Consider the following 21,543-nt stretch of genomic DNA (forward strand, 5'->3'; position numbering starts at 1 on the left):
AATGGGAGTTGAAGAAGATTTATTTGATGTGAAATGCTTTGTTTTGGAGTTGTTCTTGGGGTTAATTTTCCTCTGGATTTTGGTATAGTATTTTAGCTGCATTTTGTAGGATTGGAGCAAGCTGGAGCTACAAGTTGTGTTATCCGAATTCAGAAAAGTTTGCTTTTACTCTGCTTCTTTTGGGTTATTCTTTCTTGGTGCTCCGTTGCTGCTTTTAGAGAATTTTTTGAAAAATAATCGTTTGGTGCTAGATTAGGGAATTTCAAGCAAAGTGGAGCAGGAAAGATGGGCGTTGCATCCATCCACTGGTTCTGCCAGAGTAGCCTTCTCCAATCGAAAAGGGGCAAAACCTTTCTGATTTTTGCGAACAGTTTTCCCCCTTTCAAATTTGAGCAGTTTTTGAGTGTCAATGTCAGCGACCATCCTACTTGATATGGAGGAGGTGGCTACCAAGAGCATTACTAGCAGAACCCTTAAACTGGTCAAATCCTCAAAATAACTGCTTTCGCAGAAAATTGGCGCCTAGCCCTCAAAGGCTCAAACCCTTAAGCCCTCAAAATTTTTTGAAGGCCCGGTCCTCATTTTTCATCTCAACCTGTACAAACCCAGTTTGAGGGGCAAATTACCCAGGCCCCTTCACCTGGTCAACGCGCGTCGAGGGAGGGAAATATCCCTCCAACCGCTCCTCCTTCCTTCTTCCCCCCGCGCCGTCCCCGACCTGATTCCGCCGACCCCTGCCCAATCCCGCCTCGCCCCGCCGACACCCGCCGCCCCGCCTGCGCCCGAGCTGAATCGGCCGCCGCCCCGTCCCGCCTCCGCCTCCGCCTGCGGTCGAGATGTCGCCGCGCCCTGTCGCGCTCGTCCACCGACTACCACGGCGTGCGGCTCCACCCCTCCGGCCGGTGGGCCGCCGAGATCACGCGCGGCGGCGAGCGGTTTTGGCTCAGGACTTTCGAGTCGGCCGAACTCGCCGCCCGCACGTACGACGTCATGGTGTGGCGCTACGACGTCGATGTTGGGCCGCGGAACTTCTTCGACGTCGACAACCTCGCGGCGGCGGAGTTCGTGGCGCCGGCGTTCAACATTGTTACCCGCGTCGAGGAGCGCGCCGTCCGCCGGGAATACATGCGGATGTCCATCCGTAACCGCGATGAGGCGGACATGGCCGCCTTCGGTGCGGCGCATCCGCAACATGTCGAAGAGGAGCTTGAGTTCTACGCGCAACTGGCGGCGCAGCGAGCTGCGGCAGCCGCCGCTCATCCGTCTTCATCCTTGGCGCCGCCTCCCACTATCGCAGTCGACGATAGCTCTGACGACGACGATCCCGATTGGATTGACAAGATGGTCGCGGAGCTAGAGGCGGAGGAAGCCGCCAAGAAGGCCGCGGAGGACCCCGATTGGTATGACAAGATGGTCGTGGAGGCGGAGAATGCCGCGGAAGAAGCCGCCAAGAGACCGCGGAGGATGGCGACACCGATTTGGATGGGATAAATTCTAGATTTCTTGGTGCTCCGTTGCTGCTTTTAGAGAATTTTTTGAAAAATAATCTTTTGGTGCTAGATTAGGGAATTTCAAGCAAAGTGGAGCAGGAAAGATGGGCGTTGCATCCATCCACTGGTTCTGCCAGAGTAGCCTTCTCCAATCGAAAAGGGGCAAAACCTTTCTGATTTTTGCGAACAGTTTTCCCCTTTCAAATTTGAGCAGTTTTTGAGTGTCAATGTCAGCGACCATCCTACTTGATATGGAGGAGGTGGCTACCAAGAGCATTACTAGCAGAATCCTTAAACTGGTCAAATCCTCAAAATAACTGCTTTCGCAGAAAATTGGCGCCGAGCCCTCAAAGGCTCAAACCCTTAAGCCCTCAAAAATTTTTGAAGGCCCGGTCCTCATTTTTCATCCCAACCTGTACAAACCCAGTTTGAGGGGCAAATTACCCAGGCCCCTTCATCTGGTCAACGCGCGTCGAGGGAGGGAAATATCCCTCCAACCGCTCCTCCTTCCTTCTTCCCCCCGCGCCGTCCCCGACCTGATTCCGCCGACCCCTGCCCAATCCCGCCTCGCCCCGCCGACACCCGCCGCCCCGCCTGCGCCCGAGCTGAATCGGCCGCCGCCCCGTCCCGCCTCCGCCTCCGCCTGCGGTCGAGATGTCGCCGCGCCGCGCCCTGTCGCGCTCGTCCACCGACTACCACGGCGTGCGGCTCCACCCCTCCGGCCGGTGGGCCGCCGAGATCACGCGCGGCGGCGAGCGGTTTTGGCTCAGGACTTTCGAGTCGGCCGAACTCGCCGCCCGCGCGTACGACGTCATGGTGTGGCGCTACGACGTCGATGTTGGGCCGCGGAACTTCTTCGACGTCGACAACCTCGCGGCGGCGGAGTTCGTGGCGCCGGAGTTCAACATTGTTACCCGCGTCGAGGAGCGCGCCGTCCGCCGGGAATACATGCGGATGTCCATCCGCAACAGCGATGAGGCGGACATGGCCGCCTTCGGTGCGGCGCATCCGCAACATGTCGAAGAGGAGCTTGAGTTCTACGCGCAACTGGCGGCGCAGCGAGCTGCGGCAGCCGCCGCTCATCCGTCTTCATCCTTGGCGCCGCCTCCCACTGTCGCAGTCGACGATAGCTCTGACGACGACGATCCCGATTGGATTGACAAGATGGTCGCGGAGCTAGAGGCGGAGGAAGCCGCCAAGAAAGCCGCGGAGGACCCCGATTGGTATGACAAGATGGTCGTGGAGGCCGAGAATGCCGCGGAAGAAGCCGCCAAGAGACCGCAGAGGATGGCGACACCGACTTGGATGGGATAAATTCTAGATTTCGACGATCCGATAAACTATCTACCTAGCGTGTGCGTGTGTTGTTCTCCTCCTCCTCCTTCTAGATCTTCACCTTATTCCTTGTAATCCATGGTTGTAGTTCGAATTAGTTGATACTGAGAGCAATTACTAGTGGGCTCTCTCTTACAAGTGGTGTCAAACTTTTTCCCCACCACCAAAAAGCCATGGATTCACTCTCGGAAGAGTCCAAGCTTCTCTACCACATGATCATGTCCGAGACGGATGAGATGTACGAGGCCAAGTTCGCCTCCTACCGTGCTCGCGCCTTAGCAGCAGCGGCGACGGCTACATCAAAGACTCGCTCGACTACGACCCTTGGCGCCTCCCGCGAGTACTGCCATGCCATGAGCAAGCAAGTACGTGCGACCTCCTCTCCGACCTCTGCGCAAGCCATCTCCACCATCAGATCGACTGCGGCCTCGACATGCGCGGCGGCTCACACACGCGTTCCAGCAGCGGCCTCGTTGGATTCTTCGCCGCCCACTACCTGCTCGGCGGAATGCCCAGGCCACGACGCCTCTGTATATGCAGCAGCAGTTGCACTCATCCCGTCCACAGCACCCAACTCGTTTGCAACCACTGGCGACGTTGTCCTCGAGGTTGCTGCATCTGTGGTATGTGATGAGATGCTCCCAGTGGATGCTTCCTGGGTCGCTGCACTGCACGGCCACCATGTTCGACCAATTGCTCGGACAGTGTATTTTGTGGATGTGTTGTTACGCTTCAGACTTGAAGGACAACCAAATGCATGTGCTGTTATGCTTCAAACTTACAAATTTTATTCCACAAGACTAAACTCATGGAAGGATGAAGGGGGTTGGCTGGGAACTGGACAGAAACGGCGGCTTCGGCCGAGGCTCGGCTGTAGGCCTGTAGCGTGTGCGTGTGTTGCTTGTTCTCCTCCTCCTTCTTCTAGATATTCACCTTATTCCTTGTAATCCATAGTTGTAGTTCGAATTAGTTGATATTGAGAGCAATTACTAGTGGGCTCTTACAGTCAAAGAGTGAGTTACGTTCAACAGCGTCTCGCTACGTTCGACCCTACATTGCATTCTTGTTGGAAGTTGCAAACTCGAAGCTGATCTGTAACAAGTTAACATGTGCATCAGTGTGCCAAGAACACAATGTTTTCTCTGTTTCTGACTCAGATATGTTGTACCCTTTTTCTCATTATTATTTGCAAACCGTTGCAGAGTCCAGATGGAGACATCATCGACTGCGTGCACATCTCACACCAACCGGCCTTCGATCATCCTCTTCTCAAGAACCACACTCTCCAGGTACTAAAATCTTCCACTATCCAATGATTATCCATGGCATGATTGATGCACTCACCGAGTCACCATGACAACCGCAATCTTTTTTATCTTTTCATTGTCACAGTTGAGACCGGCCTACCACCCAGAAGGCTTGTATGATGATGCTAAGAGCAGCCTGGCCTCCGACAACGGTGACGAGAAGCCGATGCTCCAGCTGTGGCATCAGAACGGCAGGTGCAAGGAGGGCACTGTCCCAATCAGGAGAACAAAGAAGGAGGACCTGTTCCGAGCGAGCTCCATGCGGCGGTACGGCAGGAAACAGCATCCCGCCCCGAACCCGATGTCCGTTGATCTTACGATGCTCAACGAGGGTGGCCACCAAGTACTTTCTGCTTATCCTGTTTGAGATTGAAGAGCATGGTGATTGCAATTGATACCTTGTACTTACTGAAGTCTTGTTGTGGAATTCAGCACGCAATAGCGTACGTCGAGGGGGACAAGTACTATGGTGCAAAGGCCACCATTAATGTGTGGGAGCCCAAAATACAGCAGCCTAACGAGTTCAGTCTATCCCAGCTATGGATCTTGGGGGGATCATTCGGGGCGGACCTCAACAGCATCGAGGCCGGGTGCAGGTACTGTGAAGAAGAACCTGAACTAGTGTGCTTCATTTCGTTCACTGATTCATGCTTGTTTCAAGTAATTCTGCGGATACCACGTGAGGCGTGTGTGTGATATATAGTAATGTGCACTGTTTTGTTCATCAGGTTAGCCCTGACCTCTATGGAGACAACAACACTAGGCTGTTCACATACTGGACCGTAAGCCTCACAAACTCAGTTGCTCATGGTTATATTGATGGCTTCTATGTTCCCGTTGGAAGCATTCTGCCATCAACGCATTGAACTCATTGTTTCGCCCATTGATTTTGGACCAAGCAACTGGGTGCTACAACATATTGTGTTCAGGGTTCATTCAGATCAACAGCGAGATTGCCATGGGGGCGAGCATCTTCCCGATCTCCAACCTTGCTGGCTCACAGTATGATATCAGTATACTAATCTGGAAGGTGAGAAGTTTATACTAATAACTGAAATTCCCACATAGTGCCTTCAGAACTAACACAAGAACACACAGTGGCCATAGAATCTTTGGCCACTTGGTGTTGTGCTCTTGAGCACGCTCCTCTGACTCATACTTGGTTCCTTCAAAAATATATCCTCCAAAGCATATGTACCACTACACATCGCTAATGATTCTATTATGTGCGCATGATTTGTGAGCAGGACCCAAAGGAAGGGAACTGGTGGATGCAGTTTGGCAAGGAATATGTCCTCGGCTACTGGCCATCCTTCCTCTTCTCATACCTTGCTGACAGCGCGTCGATGATCGAGTGGGGCGGGGAGGTGGTAAACTCGGAGCCCGATGGCGCGCACACCTCGACACAGATGGGCAGTGGGCGGTTCCCCGAGGAAGGGTTCGGCAAGTCGAGCTACTTCAAGAACATCCAGGTGGTGGACAGCACAAACCAGCTCAAGGCACCCAAGGGAGTGGGCACGTTCACCGAGCAGTCCAACTGCTACGACGTGCAGAACGGCAACAATGGCAACTGGGGCACCTACTTCTACTACGGCGGCCCAGGGAAGAACTCCAATTGCCCGTGACAAGTGAAATGCTGCCACTCTCAGCAGATGTAACCAACCATTCATGCGTGTGATATAGCTTGTGCATCTCCTTTAGCCCTAGCAAGGTAGTGTGTTACATGTGTTTGCTGTCCTAGTGCTCTCATTCTTTCCCCTCTCTCTTTCTGTTATGTGCCATGTAAAGTTTCTGAAGAGAAGCATGGTGTGAGGTGGTGAATCTGAAATGATCTTGGAGTGAGCCAATCATCCATGGCCGGATTCACTAGGTATTGGTTTCAGCCTTAAGGTGAGGTGAAGACTTTGTTGGAAGTATTGGCTAACGATGCAAAACTTCCAGCTAATAGCATGACTTTGGACTCGCCAAGGGGAAAGTAAAACTGCCTCCCGGTCACACGCGCGTGTGGCTCTGGGGCGATCTCATCCTCCACGGAAAAACCGGCCACATCCCCAGGCCTCCCTGTCCGGCGAAGACAGCGAGGGTGAGGACGTCGCCCTTCCTATTTCTCCTCTTCGCGCGTTGGCTAGCGGCAGTCTGGGCTGTGGGTCGAAGGGTTGCGCTTGCTGCGCCCCACCATGGCCTTCATTGCCCTCCGTTCGTCGATCTTCTCCGCCATAGTACCATTCGTCGTCGTGCTGGCCTAGCGGCTAGGGTCGTCCTTGATCTGCTAGCTTTTCTTGGTGGGTTGGGCGCGCGGTGATGGCTGATTGCGTGGGGCCTCGGCTGAACAAAGACGGTGTTTACAGGGTTTCTCTCACGTTAAGATGAAGATATACTTCATAAATATCCTCTTAATGGCCAGAGAGTCGAGTTCTGGAAGGCTCTATAGGTGAACTCCCTACTACGTCTGGAGATGGCTGGATCAGATAGGATTTGATCGTGGGCATCCATATTTTTCATCGACCATTTGGAGGTTGTTCCTATCAGGGGACATTTTTTGGTCCATGCTGAAGTCAGAGGCGGAGAATGTCATCGAAGCTGGCATTTGGGGACTAGTAATGGTGGTTCGAGTCTTTACAACGATGAGGAATTTGCTTGGGGTTTCGGGTTTCGTAGTAGCGGTATGCAAGTGGGCGACTACAAGTGAAGTTCAAAACCTTACCTTTCATGCTGAAAATTCAAGGTTTGGCGTTAGTCGGTTGTGTCTAACAATATCCTTGTTAAAGACACTATTTTAAGAGCGAGGACTATCCTCAGGTTGAAACATAAGATCTTCGATCGGGCGACGACAACGTTTGTGCACTGTTTCTTTTTTTGGAGCCGTCGCTTTTGGGGACCTAGGTGGTGCTTTGATGGTGTTTGTGCTGCTGCTTTTGGGGACCTAGGTGGTGCTTTGATGGTGTTTGTGCTGCTGCAAGGACTGAAACACCGTAACGGGACTTTTATTTAGCTTTTTATTTTTCTTTGCATGTTGGGTGCGATTGGTATCTTCGCGATATTTATATTTTTTTTTCTTTATTACAAAATAGCACAAAAATTTCTCTCTATATTTCAATCCTCAATTCATTGAGATCTCTGGCTGTACATTGTTTGTGCCCAATAACAGTTTGTGTTCATGCCTGCAAGGGAGCTAGCAGCAACAAAGACATGGCGAGTAATTTGAAATGCAAACATTTTAGTGAGTTGACACCGTTCAATGGATAGTTGAAGACGACAGCAGCTTATGCATTCAGTATTTATATTTGGGGAAAGAGCCCCAAATGCCGGTAGAAGCTATATACCCACTGAGAAACATCTTGGCATTAGTCAAAGCCAGTAGCAAAACTGGTGGTTATTTTCTCCTCGACTTATATTTGATTTTTACTCTCTGTTTGTCTTACTAGAACTTACTTTCATGTTCAGAATTTGTAAATGGGATAGTTGTGCATATACATGGGTTGATTTAGGTGCTGCTAATTCTGACATGTACTTTTTGTTTTGTACTCCGTATTATCTCCGTTTCCAAATGTTGTATATTTTGGAAAGCCGTTAGTTCGATAGTGTTAATCATCCATCAACATCCATGCCATAAAAATAAATTGTGGATCACCCAGAGGGTTGCAATTTTCATGGAAAATGAATATTACTTTCATTTGCTCTGTCATTGCCGGCCTTGCTTGTCTGCAGCTCGGACGCGAGTTTCTCGAGGATTAAGCCACGCTCGTCGGCCGCTCCAGCCAAGATGCGTCCGGCACACCGGCGACATGATCCGTAGTACGTGTTCATCAGGATCACACGTGTTCCTTACAACAAGCCGTCCGCATCCGGTGCAAACAGCCGTGCCGGCCGAGCTCCCCGACGAAGTTGGGCGTGAGCACCAGGAATTATCAGCATGCACAAGTGGCGCAACAGTTCGACCACCAGGGCCTACCGGCTGCGTAGATGGGCGGAAAACGTCCTGAAGCTAGCCGAGTTCCTTGGGTGCGAAGTTCTTTGAATCGATCTGGGTGAAGATGAAGCTAGCCATCTGTACATGGCCTAACACATTGAGCTACTGGAGTGCATGAAAAGAGGTCGGAGAAACGAAAACCAGAAAGACAAGGACGACTACTCGCTAAGAGCATGCCGATTGGCATGGTAATGGGCACGGGGTTGCGCTGCTCCACCAGAAAGGTTCTCACAGGGGCACGCCGGCACCGAGCAACGTCCAGCATCCCGGGAACGTTCGACACAGCAGCAGTTGCTCCTGTCAATGTGAGTTGTGGCGGCATGGTCTCGACCTCAAGACACATAGACGGGGTATCACAATGGCTTGGCTTCGATCTTCCACCCGATATTTTTTCATTTAATAAAAAATATTAATTTATTGTTTTTATTAAGTTAAACAAGTGATTTTTCGCAGAAACTAAGTGACAAGTTTTTCTTTTATTACGTTGTGAGGATTGTTGTATAGTTGGACATCTAAGATAACTTTTTTTTATGAAAACCGAATATACTTCAAAAAATATTTCTGGTATACTTGAAACATATTGATTTATTTTAAACTCGTTGCAATTCTAATGGACTTTCCAAAAAAGTAGATAGTGCTGATTATTTTCGTCGAGAAGTTGATAACCCGGTGCAACGCACGGGTATTTTTGCTATTTTTAATCCAAAATATTAGCACAAAAAGTACACAGACAGAAGTACCCAGTGAGAACTTAAATTTGAAATTGATTACCATCCATAGGATTACCTTTTGTAATTCGAGGATGTTTGGGCATCCGTATAACGCATAATTTTGTTAATCCAAATTTCAAACGCATCTACCTCCCATCCAACGGCTGTGAACATACCGTTAAAATCCCGTTTTTGTCACTCGGTGAAACCAGGCTGCCGCCGCTCTTCCTTCTGTTTCGCCGCGGCGGCCCCAAACCGGCGTCGACGGCCCGAGGGAGAGAGAAAAGGCGGGAGGGAGGTGACCGCTGTGTTAGCACTTAATCTTGATTTCCTTGTATCAGCGTTTGCTTTAGTATCCTGCATGTAGTTAGGTGCGATCGTTGTAGCCTGTTGTAGTCCGGCAAGGTGTGCGTGTGATGCGTACGAAGCCGACGAGTTTCAGCGGAGGCATATGAGGTGAGATGCTTGCGGTGCCGTGCGATGCGGTAAACATGGCGAGATGCCTGTGGTGGTGCGAAGCTGCAGTGCAAGTGCTGAGGCCAATAGGCTGTACGTGAACCTGCCGGTAGTTTAGTTGTGTTGGTTTTGCTAGCTACATGTTCTTGTGCATGCTTTGGCCGAGTCTGCTGCCTAGAGCGATTCTAGGAGAAGATAGGGATCAGCAGGTTGTGGCTTGCTGCGTGGGTGCATGCACTAGTCAGGTGGTGTTAGTGGCCGGTCTGGTGTGTCTAGAATGCGTGTGTGTGTGTGTGTGTGTGAGAGAGAGACCCTATTTAAGACTGGTGTGAGCATGTATGCATTCGAGAGATTGAGTAAAGAAGAAAAGGTTGGGCTGTGTGAGGCAGTCCAACGCCAAAAATACTCTTGTCTCCATTGTCTACCTTATTCTAGTGTGAGTTCAGAGGTAGAAGAGAGATGGGGCTGCGAGACGCAGCCCCCAACAATTGGTATCAGAGCGAGAAGATCCTAGAGGCCTATGGCAACGGCGGCGTGATGCCGCTAGAAACGGCGGTGGTCGCGGCGGAACTCCATGGGAGGTGGATTTCGAGCGAGGCGGAGCTTGTTGGCGGCGTGATGCCGCTAGCAGCCGGTTGCGGTGTGATGCCGCTAGGAGGAGATGGCGGTGGGATTCTGCTACAAGAAGACGACGGTGTGATGCCGTCACAAGGAGACGTCGGTGCGATGCCGATGCGACGAGACGGCGGCCATGAAGGGTCGTCCCTTCTTTGAAGCTGGAGGAAGATTGGAAAATCAAGATTAGGGGAAGATTGTTAGCACTTAATCTTGATTTCCTTGTATCAGCGTTTGCTTTAGTATCCTGCATGTAGTTAGGTGCGATCGTTGTAGCCTGTTGTAGTCCGGCAAGGTGTGCGTGTGATGCGTACGAAGCCGACGAGTTTCAGCGGAGGCATATGAGGTGAGATGCTTGCGGTGCCGTGCGATGCGATAAACATGGCGAGATGCCTGTGGTGGTGCGAAGCTGCCGTGCAAGTGCTCGAGGCCAATAGGTCGTACATGAACCTGCCGGTAGTTTAGTTGTGTTGGTTTTGCTAGCTACATGTTCTTGTGCATGCTTTGGCCGAGTCTGCTGCCTAGAGCGATTCTAGGAGAAGATAGGGATCAGCAGGTTGTGGCTTGCTGCGTGGGTGCATGCACTAGTCAGGTGGTGTTAGTGGCCGGTGTGGTGTGTCTAGAACGCGCGCGTGTGTGTGTGTGTGTGAGAGAGAGACCCTATTTATGACTGGTGTGAGCATGTATGCATTCGAGAGATTGAGTAAAGAAGAAAAGGTTGGGCTGTGTGAGGCAGTCCAACGCCAAAAATACTCTTGTCTCCATTGTCTACCTTATTCTAGTGTGAGTTCAGAGGTAGAAGAAAGGTGCTGCGAGATGCAGCCCCAACACGCTGGTGGTTGCCGCGACGTGGAGGTGGAGTTGGTACGGCAGATTGTGACGGTACGTGGCGACGAAACGGACAGGCGAAGAGAGACGGCGTCGCTCGCTCCCTGCGACGAGAAAACCCCCTCTGGTTCTGCAAACCGAGAAAATGGCTGCTTCTGGTGAGATCTCCCCCCACATACTTACTTCCAGCAGTAGCAATGGATTGGAGGAGAATACTTTCAGTTCCTAGTAGAGTAGTGTTTAGGATTGACTGAGGTTGTTGTCAAATTATGGTTGCCGAGTGAACAAACATCAGTTTGTTGAATTTTCTAGATATGTTGATGTAGGATGCTTTATTTCCTTTTTGACCATGGTTGTCCATGGGTGGCTCCTGCCGCTTGGTGGTGGTGGTATGGTAGAGGTTCTTCTCTTTTTTTTGAACAACGAAATATTTTATTTCATTAGTAGAGGTTCTTCTCGGTGTGCTTCCCCGGAGCTCGCAAACCTGCCGGCTGGCACACGGTTTTTATGGCACTATTGTCTATTATATACAGAGATAGCACCAAATGGGTGTAGAGCTGCCAAGATCAAGTGGCAGCTCAAGTGGGCACGTAGTTAGTGCTGTCCTAGCCACCAATCTTGACTTCTCACATCAGCCAGCTGAAAATGCCGGAATCTTGCCCCTCTTCCATTGTCTCTATACATCATCTTCTTCCTTCTCTGGAAGTCTGAATATCAGCGCAGAGCACATTCACACTCTTCTCCATGCCTCCCCTCTGCACATTACTACTCGGGCTTCTCCTCTTGCACACTCCTCACTGGTGCATCTCCGCAGCTGTCAACGACGACACTCTCACGGCAGGCAAAGTGCTTGCCGTCAGCGGCAAGCTCGTCTCAAGAAATGGCAAGTTTGCGCTCGGCTTCTTCCAGCCGGCAACAAGCACCATCATCAGTAAGTCGTCCCACAACGCCACCGGCTCCAGCTGGTACCTTGGTATATGGTTCAACAAGATCCCAGTTTTCACCACTGTATGGGTTGCTAATAGGGACCAACCCATCACCAACACCAACCTCAACCTAACACAGCTCGAGGTATCAAGCGATTGCAATCTTGTCATCGTAAACCATGCCGGCGACACCCGACACCGAATCCATAGTTTGGTCCACTCACATTGTCAACAACAGGACACAATCTAGCAGCATAAACAACACCTGTGTTGCCGTTCTCTTGAACACTGGAAACCTTGCTCTCACTGCCACAGAGAGTCCATCATCATCTAACCAACTGTTGTGGCAGAGCTTCGACTACCCAACAGATGTTGTGCTTCCTGGTGCCAAGTTTGGCCGGAACAAGGTCACCGGTTTAAATCGCCAGCCCATCTCAAGAAAGAGTCTCATTGATCCAGGTCTCGGTGCATACAACATCGAATTAGACACCACCGGGATCGTCCTCAAGCGCCGCAACCCCTCGGTAGTGTATTGGAATTGGGCATCCTCCAGAACATCATCGTTGAATCTGATACCAATACTCAAGTCCATTCTAGATTTGGATCCACGAACCAAAGGTTTGATTAACCCAGCATATGTTGATAACAACCAAGAGGAGTACTACTTGTACACTTCACCGGATGAATCCTCGTCTTCCACGTTTGTCTCGTTAGACATCTCTGGTCAGATCAAGCTGAATGTTTGGTCACAAGCCAACCAATCTTGGCAAACCATATATTCCCAGCCTGCTGATCCCTGCACTCCAGCGGCTACGTGCGGACCTTTCACGGTATGCAACGGCAATGCACAACCATCTTGTGATTGTATGGAGAACTTCTTCGAGATGTCGCCGCAAGATTGGGATTTCAATGATCGAACAGGAGGATGCATCAGAAATACACCTTTACACTGCAGCAATAGTAGCAACAACACAAAAATGACAAGTTCAACAGACATGTTCCATCCCATTGCTCGAGTTACATTGCCCCACAACGCGCAAAGAATAGACGTTGCTGCCACACAGAGTGATGTGGTCTAAGACCTAGATTGTGGCCCGATCTTGCGAATTGACCCGGAATCGAAAGGGGAAAAGAGGGGAAACGAAGAACACGATGAACACGACGAACGCGAAGAACACGAGGACACACGCACGCACACCAACCCGATACAACCGATGCTTACCCTCGTGGCTCGATGGACCACGCCGAATAGAATCACCCACGGAAGAGACCGCGGTAGAATTCCGAGGTGAGAGACCGGTGTTGGAGACGGAGATCGGTGAGGGAGAGAGAGTGCACCACACTAGAATCTCACTCACAAATCCAATCCACAACAAGGGTGGCCTTGATTACAGAGGGATGATACCCTAGGGAGACAAAGCTCAAGTTCTATCCTAAGCCAAATCTTGTCTAACCCTACAAATGAGCAGCACAAGAGATACATATAGCCAGATTCGTCCAAGGGTAGTTTGGGGAAAGAGCTAAATAAGTTACAGCCGCTCGATTATGACTAACGGTTCAGATCTGAGCTAAAACGCGCGCGGGCGGTACCTCGGGCGGAGGCTCCGGCCATGGTACCGGAAACAACATCAAAAAGGAAGTGAAGTATACTGTGAAGCTGGGCGGCCGAGCGGTACCTCGGGCGGTACCTCGGGTGGAGGGTCCACCCGTGCCTGGGTGGAGGTACCGGCCAAGGTACCGGTCCTGCCCCCTTCCCCGCGTGGCCTTCTCCATGAAGAGGTACCGGCCATAGGGAGCCTGGAGGCTCCGGCCAGAGCTCCCTGGAGGCTCCGGCCTACATGGTGGCCGGCCTGGCAGCCTGGAGGCTCCGGCCATGGTGGCCCTGGAGGCTCCAGCCTCCACTCCCTCCTCTTCTCTTCTTCTTTCTTCTTCTTCTCTTCTTCTTTCTTCTTTCTTCTTCCTTCTTTCTTCTTCTCTTCTTCTCCCTTAAGCATGATGGACTCCCCCTTGTGATCTCTTGTCGATGTTTGTACCTAACCACATGTAATACATTGGCATGAAGTAGTATACCATCCAAGGTATTGACGAGGTCGAGTATCGAGAGGAAGGAGTTCACCTTGCCATGTATCGCGTAGGTTCGGGTTGTCGGTCCACTTGGGGGATTCCGTGGCCATGGTGTAGCGTCGTCGTTAGGCGGGGCTGCACTTGACGGTCTTGAGGTGGAGGTGTCCGAAAGCCACCCCGCATCACAGAGCAAGTGCGAAGAAGCTTGTCTCAGTTCCTGCTCCTGCACTGCTTATTCCTACAACAATAGCAGATCACTAGTAGGAAAAGCCTCATCAGTGGCGCACGAAAAATGGATTCTGTGGCGCATGGGAGGTGCGCCACAGAAACGTCGCCACAAAAATAAGGTTTCTGTGGCGCACCTGCTCGTGCGCCACGAGAATTAAGGTTTACGTGGCGCACGTGTTCTTAGGTGCGCCACGAAAAGCGTGCGCCACGGAATTGGTTTTTAGTGCGCCACAGAATTTGCTTGTATTATACACGATTTTGTGCTGCTGCTATACACATACACATGCGGTTTATAGACAGCAATACGGATACACGAGATACACGGGTTATATACGGCAACATTCGGATATAATATAAATATCATGTACATTGCACGGATATAACATAGACATCATCATCACATTACTTAGAGCCCGATCGAGATACATATATAGTGGCAAGTGTCAAATGTTTTGCATACAACTCTTAATTCATACAAAATTCACAATTTCGAGATACAAAGTAGTCTTCATCCGGTTCCTCCTTTGCTCCGTCATCTCTACCCACCAGGCTCGCTTGCATCGGGGTCCTTCATCTAGTTCCTACTATGATGAAAATGGAAGAAAGTGAGACCAACAAGTCCGATGCACAAGAGAAATGGAATAAATGCCTCATACATTGTTGGTCAACACAAATATTAACATTCAGGGACGGTGTAAGTGAGACCAAGTCCGATGCACAAGAGATTGATATTTGTGCTATCTTACCGAGGCTCACTTACGCCGCCCCGAGTGTACGGTGACCAAACATTTTAATCATCGGCATTTTGAAAATGTCAAAGCAAATGGAATGACAAAATGGAATAAGTGCCTCATACATTGTTGGTCAACACAAATATTAACATTTAGGGATGGCGTAAGTGAGACCAAGTCCGATGCACAAGAGATTGATATTTGTGCTATCTTACCGAGCTCACTTACGCCACCCCCAAGTGTACGGTGACCAACATTTTAATCATCGGCATTTTGAAAATACCAAAGCAAATGGAATGACAAGGGCCTCATACTTTGTTGGTCGAAACAAATATTAACATTCCGGGACGGAGTTAGCGAGTCGGGTAGGATGCACAAGAGATTGATATTTGTGCAATCACACGAGGCTCACTAACACCGCCCACGAGTGTACGGTGACCAAGCATTTTAATCATCGGCATTTTGAAAATCTCAAAGCAAATGGAATGACAAAATGGAATAAGTGCCTCATACATTGTTGGTCAACACAAATATTAACATTTAGGGATGGTGTAAGCGAGGCCAGGTAGGATGCACAAGAGATTGATATTTGTGCTATCTTACCGGGCTCACTTACGCCACCCCGAGTGTACGGTGACCAAACATTTTAATCATCGGCATTTTGAAAATCTCAAAGCAAATGGAATGACAAAATAGAATATGTGCCTCATACATTGTTGGTCAACACAAATACTTTGCAGAAGGGCCCCCTTTCCCCGGTCGGCGTTCCGTCAACGGGTGCTTGACGACACAACAACGCCGATCTGCATCTCCGGCGCGAGAACCACGCCGGTCCCTCGCTGTCCGGTGAACGAGTCCTTGATGCAAAGACCGTGCCGGCCTGCCCAGCATTATGCCGGGCCGTGTTGCCGCGCTTCAAGCCGTGTGTCCCGCGCCTGCCTTGTTCGCCTTCTTGCCGGTGAACCAATAGGCTGATCGTTGGAATAAGGAAACCGATGACAGCCGGTCGCAAGATTAAATTGCGATCGGCCGTCATCGGCTTCCTTATTCCAACGATTAGTCTATTCGTTCACCGGGCAAGAAGGCGAAGAGTGCGGGCGCATGATCGACACGGCCCGAAGCGCGACAACGAGGGTCGGCATGATGCTAGGGAGGCTGGCACCGTCTTGGCATTAAGGACTCGTTCACGCATCTGGACGGCGAGAGAAGAAAAGTGGTGCTGCGCCGGAGAGGCATGTCGGCGTTGTTGTCTCATCAAGGACTCGTTCACGGAACGGCGGCCGAGAAAGGGGGCTCGTCTACAAAGTATATTGCGGCGTATAGGTGACCAAACATTCTAATCATCGGCACTAAAATGGAAGAAAGGCCAATGCAATTAAGAAGTAGCTAGTATGAACTAAATGGAATGCCTCATACTTTGTTGGTCGAAACAAATATGAACATCCCGGGATGGCGTTAGTGAGGCCGGGTAGGATGCACAAGAGATTGATATTTGTGCCATCACACCGAGGCTCACTAGCGACACCCGAGTGTACGATTGACCGAACATTCTAATCATCGGCACTAAAATGGAAGAAAGAGCCAAGTGGTATCAACTAAATGGAATGCCTCATACTTTGTTGGTCGAAACAAATATTAACATCCAGGGATGGAGTAAGTGAGGCCAGGTAGGATGCACAAGATATTGATATTTGTGCCATCACACCAAGCCTCACTTGCTCCACCCCGAGTGTACGAGTGATCGACCAACCATCTAATCATCGACAAGTACAAAAACACCACCAAACCAGCAACCATGGTGACATAAGTCAAGATGCACAAACACACATAGCATGCATGGAGCGAGATGCTCCAAAGGGATTATTCATCACTTGGTATATAGACCAAGTGATGTCGGCAAAAGAGAGGCCAATCAAGAACCGAGTAAATCCAGTAAGTGATAGATATGCCTAAACAAGCAACAACACATAGCATATCCCAGCTAACCAGATGAGACAAGTCTTGGTAGCCAACTTAATCACCTAGCACCACCTAGCCTTTTAAAACCATCGAAACAGTCCTTTTTCTTCAAAGGATACCACGGTGGCATTCATTTACATGATCCCCTATCGTGGATATCTCTATTTTCATCAAAGCCAACAAGAAATAGATCATAAGGCATCAATTAAGGAGGCAACCAGGGACAAAGGCATCAATTGGGGTAATGTTAAAATGTTTGTCTCCATATTTGGGAGAAATTTTTAATATTGGAGTCTAGCTAATGGAAATCAAGAACTAGTCTTGATCTCCAAATGGTGATTAGAGGGAATTTATTCATCTTAAGCAACATTAGGGACAAATGGGATCATGCAAGGGACTTGGGTCATTTGGATCATAAGGCATCAATTAAGGAGGCAACCGGGGACAAAGGGAAACATTTGATGATCCATTATCATAGGCAACAAAGCAGCAACTTTTCCCCTCTAATCTAGCTAGAGTCCTTAAAAGAAATCCATCATAAGCATGGTCAAATACACATATATAGCATGGGCAGATGCTCCAAAGGATTATATTCATCCTTGAATTTGGAGACAAACAAAGATAACACTCAATCCAATAATATAGTAATTTGGATCATAGGGCATCAATTAATGAGGCAACCAGGATACCACGGTAGCATAGTAGCATACCATAAGCTCACAAGAATCCATCATTTTCTTCACAAGGATACCACGAGTAGCATACCATAGTAGCATTTCATGCATTTAAATGAACCAGATAGCATCAAAACCAACCAAATGTCCAACTAGCAAGCAATACCAAGTGAGCAAGTCTTCATTACCTTGTACGAGGTTCGGACAAGGATTTATAGAACAAGTACGAGAGGCGAGGCAGAGGCATAGACAATTTCTATAAGCATATAGAACACTCCAATTTCTATAAGCATAGACAATTTCATTGTCACATCTTTCTATAAGCATCACTAGCAGCAGCAGCAATGCATATGAACACCATATACATGTACGGTTCAGAACAATTTCATTGTCACATTGTACGGAGTTCAGAACAACATATAGAACACTCCAATAAGCATCACTAGCGAGCAGCAGCAATGCATATGAACACCATATGAAGCAAAACGATTAGGGGCAATGCATCCAGAGCAACAGCAGCAATACATCCGGAGCGAGCATTTCGTCGAACACGTTGTGCTCGCGCGGGGAGGAAGAGGGAGGGGAGGGGAGGAAGAGGGAGGGAGCTCACCGACGACAACAACGGTTGTGGAGGAGCTCACCGACGACGACGGCAAGGGTGGAGGTCGCGGCGGCTCCTCCACCTTGACGCGACGGCGGCCCCTCCTCGCGGCGGCCCCTCCTCGCCGTAGCGGCAGCTTGTGCTGCAGGTGGCGGGGATGGGAGGAGCGTGGCGGCAGGCGGCCCTCGCGTAGGAAGGCGGCGGCGACGGCGACGGCGATGGCGACGACCATGGCGGCGCGCGGTGAGGAGAGTTGAGAGGGGAGAGGCGCGCGGTACGGATCAGAGGTGAACAGGCGTGGGCGGGGGAGGGCACGGGATGATATAGCTAAGTTCCCTTAGTTCTGTGGCGCACCGGAACAAGTGCGCCACGGAATCAACTACTTCGTGGCGCACCAAAGCAAGTGCGCCACGAAACAGTAATCTACGTGGCGCAGCGCACCGCGTGCGCCACGAAATACGTACACCGATAATTGGGGGTGACAGGTTGTGGGGCCCGTCAAGTTTTTGTGGCGCATGGTCGGCTGCTGCGCCACAAAATTAAGCTATTTCTGTGGCGCACCGAGCTTTGTGCGCCACAAAATAAGTTTCTGTGGCGCACTCAAAACGGTGCGCCACAGAACTAAGCTTCGCCTATAAGGGTTTTCCTACTAGTGGATGCTCTGTCTGGCATGGGGAATTGCTTAGTGTAAACCTGAATGATGGCATTGATAATACTTCGGAAGATGTTCTTTACCTTCGCCTTGCTGCCAAAGATTTGCTGCCAAGTTTGACAAAAAACAAAAGAAAACCAAACGTTGGAGTTATTACTACTTCAAGCATTATTGGTTTTGGGTTACTAATGCTCATGCTGTTTTTACTGATATGGAGGAACAAATTCAAGTGGTGTGGTTTTCCTTTATATGACAGTCAAGGTAGTGCAGGTGGGGTTATATCTTTCAGATACACTGATTTAGTTCGTGCTACTAAAAACTTCTCAGAAAAGCTGGGAGGAGGTGGTTTTGGTTCTGTATACAAGGGAGTGCTAAGTGACTTGAAGACTTCTATAGCAGTGAAAAAGCTTGATGGTGACCGTCAAGGAGAAAAACAATTCAGGGCAGAAGTGAGCTCAATTGGACTGATACAACATATCAACCTAGTCAAGTTGATTGGTTTCTGTTGCGAAGGAGATCACAGGTTACTTGTATATGAACACATATTGAATGGGTCTCTTGATGGTCATTTATTTAACAAGAATGTTGCTTCTGTCCTAAATTGGAACACCAGATATCAGATAACCCTCGGAGTTGCTAGAGGATTGTCCTACTTGCATCAGAGTTGTCATGAATGCATCATACACTGTGATATTAAAGCAGAAAACATACTTTTGGACGCATCATTTGTTCCTAAAGTTGCAGACTTTGGGTTGGCAGCATTTGTGGGAAGGGATTTTAGCAGAATTATGACTACATTCAGAGGAACTGCAGGCTATCTTGCCCCGGAGTGGCTTAGTGGAGTTGCTATTACACCGAAAGTCGATGTTTACGGCTTCGGTATGGTGCTGATGGAGATCATATCAGGAAGGAGAAATTCACCTGAAACATACAACACCACCAACAGTACTTAGCATGTTGAATATTTCCCTGTGCAAGCCATCAGCAAGCTTCACAGGGGAGATGTGAAGAGTTTGGTGGATCTTCAGTTGCGTGGTGACTTCAACTTGGAAGAGGCTGAAAAGTTTTGCAAAGTTGCATGTTGGTGCATCCAAGATGATGAGTTTGATCGGCCTACCATGGGTGAAGTGGTCCAGGTTCTCGAGGGCCTACATGAGATCGATATTCCCCCGATGCCAAGACTGCTTGCAGCTATAACGCAACAATCTGGTGCTGCAGTTTCAATGTAATAACAAGTCATAGTCGATGCTATTAATTAGTTTTAGCAAATTTTGAAGTTGTAGTAATGTGGAGTGGAAGGAATCAAAAGAATGAAAGCTTGCAGCCAATTTAATTTTCTCTTATTTGTTGTCAATTATGGCAAGCAAGCATTTTAGCAAAATATGACAGAAATAGAAATATGTGCATGTTTTTTTGATGGGATAGTTCGCACTCAGCATGCGAAAGCTTGTAAAAATGACATCCCCTGCGAAAACCAATAGGAGGGCCATCGAACACTAGTTTCTGGTTTCTCAAGACCTTGAGGCAAGGGCAGTTACGCAACATTTTATCAATATTGAATGTGCATTTTTCCCGCATTTTTTCGATTCTACTTCTGTATCATAAATTACTTCAGAGCCTTCTGGATGAATTGATAAGTGCAGCTAAGGTCATGGCTTGCTTGATAAACCCCATAGGTATCCTAACGCAGTAGGTCAATTGAAATGACCAATTGAGACAGTTAAATCAAAGAAAGATGTTGATATATACATGCCACTACCCATTCTTTGAGAGCACACATTGTCTCATTGTGCCTTGTGCTCACTTGACGGTGTGGCCTTCTCGCATGACGCAACCTGCTCGACGGAATGTGTCGCCCGCTCCAGCGTCGGCATGGCTGCAAAGGAAACATGGGTACACATGAAAAAAGAATCTAGGTTTGAAGACGGCCAAAGCTGACATGGCGTGTGTAATATGTTGACTATGGCTGATGTGTGTTGAACTTTCTGCTTTTGCCATCTTCTCTTAAGGGTATGATTTTTTCCTTTCGAGTCTCTTGGAGTTTGTGTTGCTGAATTCAAATTTCGTTTTCAACATATTGCATTAAATAGAGAATGCAATGGCACTATTTTTTTTTGCAGAATGCCCAAAGTAACTTTGCTAATTGATCATAAGGTTACTATATGTAGACTCCTAGGAAAAGCAGCTATACCAGTGGATGGGAAGGTGTCACATAAAGATTACAGTAAAGATTCATAACCCTGCCGTCGTGCTTATGGTACTAAGTTGTTCAGGTTTGACAATATACAACCTTACACAGATCAGTGCCAACTGCCAACGTTAGGTTGGTTTTTATCTCGAGAATCAATAGGACAACTCATTTCTAGCTGAAACCTGAATTCCTGGTGTGTTCCATTTCAAACTTACCTCTCTTCTAATGTATGTTTTGCTCCTCTGCCAGATTTTCTGTTATATTGTGATCCAAATTCCAAGAAGAGGCTAACTTCTGACGAGCGGAGCGAGACCCGTCGCCGGATCGTTGCCACCATCTATATATTTTCCCTGTAAGCCGCCGCTAGGGTTTGTCGCATCATTGTACACCCACGGCGTTTGTAAACACCACCGAAATAGTGAAGTTTTGCTGGCTGGCGCCCGTGGTTTTTCCCTTGTGTGTTGCAAGGGTTTTCCACGTTAAAATCTCGTGTCCCCTGCAGTGTTTTACTTTTTCGTTCTTCGTTTATTGTCCATCTCGGTTATAACAAGTGGTATCAGAGCCCGTGTTCTTTGGATCTAGGGTTTACGAGATGTCGTCTCTGAAGTTCGATCTACCGCAGCTGGACTACACCACGAGATTTGCTTTGTGGCAAGTGAAGATGAGGGCGATTCTCGCCCAATCTTCGGATCTGGATGAAGCGATCGATGCTTTCGGCGAGAAAGCAAAGGATACCTGGACCGATGCGGAGAAGCGGAAAGACCGTAAGGCTTTATCGTTGATTCAACTCCATCTGTCCAATAATA

General features: G+C 49.0%; 1 protein-coding gene and 1 pseudogene across 1 annotated transcript; both read left to right on the forward strand.

Moving 5' to 3' along the window:
• Nucleotides 1–2,857: 2,857 nt before the first annotated feature.
• LOC124677191 lies at nucleotides 2,858–5,979 on the forward strand. Its single transcript, XM_047213191.1, has 7 exons — nucleotides 2,858–3,448; nucleotides 4,028–4,114; nucleotides 4,218–4,475; nucleotides 4,565–4,724; nucleotides 4,856–4,947; nucleotides 5,028–5,162; nucleotides 5,380–5,979. Exons 1-7 carry the CDS (start codon nucleotides 2,999–3,001, stop codon nucleotides 5,755–5,757), a joined length of 1,560 nt encoding a protein of 519 aa, XP_047069147.1. The 5' UTR covers nucleotides 2,858–2,998; the 3' UTR covers nucleotides 5,758–5,979.
• Nucleotides 5,980–11,455: 5,476 nt separating this feature from the next.
• Nucleotides 11,456–19,775, forward strand: LOC124669761 (annotated as a pseudogene).
• The last annotated feature ends 1,768 nt before the right edge of the window (nucleotides 19,776–21,543 follow it).

The sequence above is a fragment of the Lolium rigidum genome, chromosome 7 (assembly GCF_022539505.1).
Source record: "Lolium rigidum isolate FL_2022 chromosome 7, APGP_CSIRO_Lrig_0.1, whole genome shotgun sequence".
Lineage (NCBI taxonomy): Eukaryota > Viridiplantae > Streptophyta > Magnoliopsida > Poales > Poaceae > Lolium > Lolium rigidum.